The sequence below is a fragment of the Cebus imitator genome, unplaced genomic scaffold (assembly GCF_001604975.1).
Source record: "Cebus imitator isolate Cc_AM_T3 unplaced genomic scaffold, Cebus_imitator-1.0 Scaffold22, whole genome shotgun sequence".
Taxonomy (NCBI): domain Eukaryota; kingdom Metazoa; phylum Chordata; class Mammalia; order Primates; family Cebidae; genus Cebus; species Cebus imitator.
In genome coordinates, this window is record NW_016107337.1 from 8,898,504 (window position 1) to 8,904,560 (window position 6,057).

The window sequence follows — 6,057 nt, forward strand, 5'->3', positions numbered from 1 at the left end:
AAGATATTTACATTGTTTTTAAGGCACAATGCTGTTGCACACTTAATAGACTGCAGTATAGTGTAAATATAAGTTTTATATGCATTGGACAGACAAAAAGTGGTGTGGCTTACTTTATTGTGATTTTTGCTTTGTCGCAATGGTCTATAACCTAACCTGCAGTGTATCTGAGGTATGTCTGTTTTCTTATGTGATTCTGATGAACTCCCAAGTTTGAAAACCATTAAACTAGAGAAGCAGAGACCACAGAACTGTGATGTTGAAGACCAGTTTAGAAGGATTAAAAGCCCAGAGATATATGTATCTTCATCATAGATATATATCTGTTAGCAGTTAAAAACTCTGAGAATAAGATTATGTTGTTACAAAGAAAGTTGAATGTGTTACAAATAGGCAAGATCTATCTTGTTTTAAATTACTGCCGCCTTGATTTTAGCACTTACGTAGATCAAGTAGATTTGAAATAGGTTAGTTTTACCAGAGGGGCATCAGACTTTTAAAATTCTACCCAGATTTTCTCTCTCACATTTCCTTAACTACCTACTGAACTTTTTTCCACTTAGATGTCTCATAGAAGCCCCAGATCTTTAAAATTGCATGTATTTATTATCTTTCTGTTCACACCTGTATTGCCTCATGTATTTCTTGTTTCAGGGACTTGGATCACTATCATTCAGTTACTTAAGTCAGTTTTTCTTGGCTTATTTCTTTCTAGATATTGTCAGTTCTACCACCTTATTGCTTTCAAAGATACTTTTTTCTCTCTGTCCCCATTGATAGTTTTCTAATTTAGGCTGTTACTAGTTTCTCACTAGATCATTCAAACAACCTGTTAACTAGTCTCTATGCTTCCAGTCTTTTTCTCAGCCTCTAATCTATTCTTGCTTAGGGTGGCCAGAAAATGTAAATCTTCTACTTGTTTGCATACCACTCTTCATAAAATAAAGCTTCCTCAGTTTGGCTTCTAGAGCTTTTAGGACCTGTCTCCTGCTTTCTTTCCAGCCTTATCTGTACACATCTAGTCTTGTACCTACTCTTCCCACCATTGGCAATAACATTCTTACCCTCCTTTACCAGGCTGATGTGCTAATCCTTCAGGTGGCTGCTTAGGTATTGCCTCTCACAGGAAGCCTTCTCTGACCTTCTCATGTATAGTTGTAACCATAGTGCCCTAATTTTCCCTTGCATATCACTGATCGCACCTTATTGTAATCACCTGTTCATTTTACATAGCACACCCTTACATTTCTCTCTCGTTCCACAGTAGACTATAGGCTCCACAAGGATTGAGACAGTGTCTGTTGTATCATTGTATCACTAACTCTCATTAATAGGTATATAACAGATTACAATAAACATGTTGAAATTAGTGAAATTATTAATAATCACTATTCTGGATATGGTAATTTGGAATAGTTTTAAAGGGTAATGGATGGGAATTTATATTTTCTATCCTTCCCACATCCCAGACTTTGATCCTTTTCATTTATCCATTTATCTAGTGCTTGTAGAGTGCCTTCTGTGTACAAGGAACTGCGATAGTTGTTATGATTCAACCGTGATAAGGCTTCAAATAAACTTTAAAACAGTGCTTATTCTCTAGTGGAGGAAATAAACAATTTAAAAGTAGTTTATGTACAGTACATAGAGGCCAAGAAAGAGAAAGAATAGAGTGCCAAGGGAACAGCTAGATGGGCAGCAACCCAAATTTGGAGAGTCAGAAGGAAGTTATGTCTGAGCCAGTACTTAAAAACTTAGTATGAGTTTTCAGTTAAAGAATGGAAACAGACTGCTCCACACAAAAGGAACAGTCAGTGACGTCTACTGGTAAACAAGAGAAGGGGGTACTTTTTGACTGGGTATGATGCATAAGGAAAGAAAGCATGCTGGGAGTGGGTTTGAGGAGGTTTGTGTTTTAGAACAGTGGCAGTGTGGGGAAGGCACTGAAGGAGGCAGAAGGTAAGACAGACCAATTTGATGGAATCCACGAGAGAGGAGAGTAGCCAGTATTCAGGAAAAGGCTTACAGGGAATAGGAAATGACAGATGAGGTAGAAAAAATTTTAGACCAAGTATCAACAGTCCTTGGTAATAGATTTGATTTGTAAAATAAGGAAAGGGAACTCTCTAACTTTATTCTTTTTTGTTTGTAGCTTCTGGCAAGTATGAGGCAAGGATTTCACAGAAGAACTTGCAGCAGAAATTCCCACTGCCATAGCTATAGGCTGTCCAGTCTTGAGGGAGTTGCAGGAACGGGAAAAAGGTGAGATCTCTCCAGAAGATGGTTGGCATTTATGGTGAGAAGCATTCCTGTTAAATATCTGGGTTGAGAGAAAAATAGGGCCAAACAACCTATTCAGTGGTCATTTTTGTTTCCTAGACTTGAACTTGTTAAACATGTAGTCTTCTGCCACTAAGTCTTCTAGGATGCATGGGTAAATTTAGAACTTCTCTCTTGAAAACATTTTCTGTTGTCAAAGATACTCCCAATTTCAAGAAAGACAAGTTTATTTTTACCTTCTAATAATTTGCATATATCATCTTTTTAGTAAAAATCATAACAGAATAGAATTTGAAAGGAATTTGAATTTCATTTTGTCTCTAGCCCTTTGTTTTATAAGTGAAGAAACCAAGGAATAGGTCAAGGTCAGAGGAAATGACTTGTCAAAGAATACATGACCAGACCATAGCAGTGAGCTCTGGCAGGATCCATGCCTCCCTCTGTAACTGTTCTTTCTGTTAGCATATTAGCCTTTTAAAGGCCTAGATATGATAATCAAGCCCAGAGTGGTGATAACCCATTTTAATTTTTTTGTGTTTTTCCCCCAGCTTTACTGAAGTATGATCGACAAATAAAAATGGTATATATTCAAAGTGTGCAATGTAATGATTTCATATCTGTATATATTGTGAAGTGACTGCCACAATCAAGTTTATTACCACATCAATCACCACTCATAGTTATTTACCATCTATGTGTATGTGTGTGATGAGGACACTTCAGATTTGCTCTTGGCAAATTTCAAAGAAATCATAATAGAGCATGATTAACTATGCTATTGTGGACATGAGTTCCCCAGAACATAGTCATCTTATAGCTGAAAATTTGTACCCTTTGACTAACATTGCCCATTTCCCTCACCCCTCTGGCCCCTACCAACCGCCATTTTGCTCTCTGCTTCTATGAGTTTAACTTTTTTAGATTCTACATGTAAGTATGATCTTATCCACATGTAAGTATGATCTCACTTATATGTAGAATCTAAAAAAGAACATATTCATCTTATAACTGAAAATTTGTATCCTTTGACTAACATCGCCTATTTCCCTCGCCCCTCCAGCCTCTACCAACCACCATTTTGCTTTCTGCCTCTGTGAGTTTAACTTTTTTAGATTCTACATATAAGTATTATCTCACTTATAAGTATGATCTCACTTATATGTAGAATCTAAAAAAGTTAAACTCATAGAAGCAACTAAATTTAAGCCTGACATTTTTTTTTTTTTTTTTTTTTTCTGGTCATGGGTGGATTTTCCAGTTAGTTAATAATATTTAAAATATCTGAACTGGTCTGTATACTGGACTGTAGCAGTGACTGGGTGTTTAAATTACATCAGTTTGCACATAATAGTTATTTATAATAACATATGTATATTGAATCAGTAAGCCATACGTAGGTAACCATTAATCAGCTTTTTGTATTTCATTTAAATTTTTTCCCTTTAGCACCAATTTGTTTCCTTAATGTATTTATGAAATTATTGTGGTATATATTTTTGTATCACAGTTTTCTTAGAGTACTGCATGATGTATACATTTATAGTACCTGAATAATGATTTTTCTCCATTCTTGTTGCTTCATGCTAAGATTTAGTACTATTTATTTTCTGCGGTAGTGTGATAGAATAATAAACATGTATCATTCATTATTTTTCTAACTTCCTTAACACATATAAAATGTATTTGAGAAAGATTAAATGGCTTACTGAAAAATAATACCTTTGAAATCAGTAGAAGTGCTGGAAAATAAACTGAGGTCTTGACTTAACCATCTATTGCAATGTTCTATGTAGTTGTACTTATTACATTCCTATATCTCTTCATTAGTCATATTATTCATCCTCCTTTCTGTTAGCTTCAGGATTTGAATATCTCCCTGCTAGAATATCTGACCAAGGAGTATTGCTTAGAAGTATATTTGTGGAAATACGGTACAGGTTTTGTTCTGTTCTGTTGTTTGTTATTATTTCTTTGATGAAGAGGGCCAAGAAAAAAGAAAAAGAAATTAAGAAGAAAAAAAGGCAGGGGGAGAAAAGAAAGGCTCTGAGAGACAAGACAGAAAGAAGTTTCAGGTAAGTGATGATTCCCTGCACTATTTTAGACTACTGAAAGGCTCATCTCTTATGTGTCCTGTGTAATTTGTGTATTACAGTTTCCAGGCATAAATTAAGGAGATTGTACAAGATTTTAACTCTTTGCTAATGTTCTTGAATTGTATTTTTTTCCTAGAGACCTTCAGAGAAGACATGACTTCCAAAGAAGAGAATGCAAAGAGTACAAACAGAGTGCTAAGAATAAGCCAGTTGGATGCGCTTGAACTAAACAAGGCCTTGGAGCAGCTGGTGTGGTCCCAGTTTACTCAGTGCTTTCATGGATTTAAACCTGGGCTATTAGCTCGCTTTGAACCAGAGGTGAAAGCATGCTTATGGCTTTTCTTGTGGCGATTCACCATCTACTCCAAAAATGCCACAGTGGGACAGTCAGTTTTGAATATTCAGTACAAAAATGATTTTTCCCCTAACCTGAGATATCAGCCACCTAGTAAAAATCAAAAAATTTGGTATGCTGTTTGTACAATTGGTGGGAGGTGGTTAGAAGAACGATGCTACGATTTGCTTCGAAACCATCATGTAGCATCATTTGGGAAAGTCAAGCAGTGTGTGAATTTTGTGGTTGGACTTTTGAAATTAGGTGGGCTGATTAATTTTTTGATTTTCCTTCAGAGGGGAAAGTTTGCAACTTTGACAGAACGTCTCCTAGGCATTCATTCTGTGTTTTGCATGCCTCAAAACATACGTGAAGTTGGCTTTGAATACATGAATAGGGAACTTCTCTGGCATGGTTTTGCTGAATTTCTGATTTTTCTCTTACCACTTATCAATGTTCAGAAGTTGAAAGCCAAGCTATCTTCGTGGTGCATCCCTCTTACTGGCACACCTAATAGTGACAATATATTAGCCACCAGTGGCAAAGAATGTTCTCTGTGTGGAGAGTGGCCCACCTTGCCTCACACCATAGGATGTGAGCATATCTTCTGTTATTTCTGTGCTAAGAGTAGTTTCTTATTTGACATGTACTTTACTTGTCCTAAATGTGGCACAGAAGTACACAGCCTGCAGCCACTGAAATCAGGAATTGAGATGTCAGAAGTAAATGCTCTTTAGAAACTAAAATTGCTTCCTCTGAGGGAAAAAGATACACTGTTTAAATTCTTAATATTAGTCATCCTAAGTATACCATTTATGTATCCTTTATAACGAATGTGCTGCATAGCCACTGTCTTCTGCTCCTTTCCAGGCATGACTAAATTCTAATCACTAGAAACCATGTGATTCTAAATATATTATGTAAATGTTAATGTATTATGTTTTTTTTAAATCATTTCATTCAATTTTTAATGTCAAGAATAATGGACTGCTTTTGTTAGGTGACTACGGACAATGCTCCTTCATTTTACTACTTCTTAAAAAGAGGTTGGACTTAAAAATAAAGATTTTGGAGACTCTGGGATGCTTGTGCATTTATTTTCAGGGATGACATAACATGGTAATGTGACAACCATAAGACCGTTGTTTTAAACCTTAAGACCTGATGCCTCAGTTGTAATTATGCTTTTCTCTGAAGCCAATTTTTAAGGAGTCAGTCCTCAACTGTCTGACTCCTCCACAGTTGGCTTCCTGTATTCAGAAAGTAAAAATTACTTAAGACAGCTTGGAAGTGAGGCCTGGGAACTACTGGGGGCAACTAGTATGAACAGCCCTATTTACAGTTCTCTTT

At 36.1% G+C, this 6,057-nt stretch overlaps 1 protein-coding gene across 4 annotated transcripts in view; it reads left to right on the forward strand.

The window, feature by feature from the left end:
* PEX2 (peroxisomal biogenesis factor 2) overlaps positions 1-5,790 on the forward strand; it is an 18,727-nt gene extending 12,937 nt beyond the window's left edge. For 2 of the 4 annotated variants that reach the window (XM_037736090.1, XM_017521885.2), the window contains 2 exons: positions 2,153-2,296; positions 4,510-5,790. In XM_037736090.1, the coding sequence (XP_037592018.1) occupies positions 2,281-2,296; positions 4,510-5,444 (951 nt within the window). In that variant the 5' untranslated portion in view covers positions 2,153-2,280 and the 3' untranslated portion in view covers positions 5,445-5,790. Of the gene's footprint in view, positions 1-2,152; positions 2,297-4,260; positions 4,353-4,509 lie in introns of all 4 variants that reach the window. The other 2 variants (XM_017521889.2, XM_017521887.2) reach the window with 2 other exon arrangements.
* The last annotated feature ends 267 nt before the right edge of the window (positions 5,791-6,057 follow it).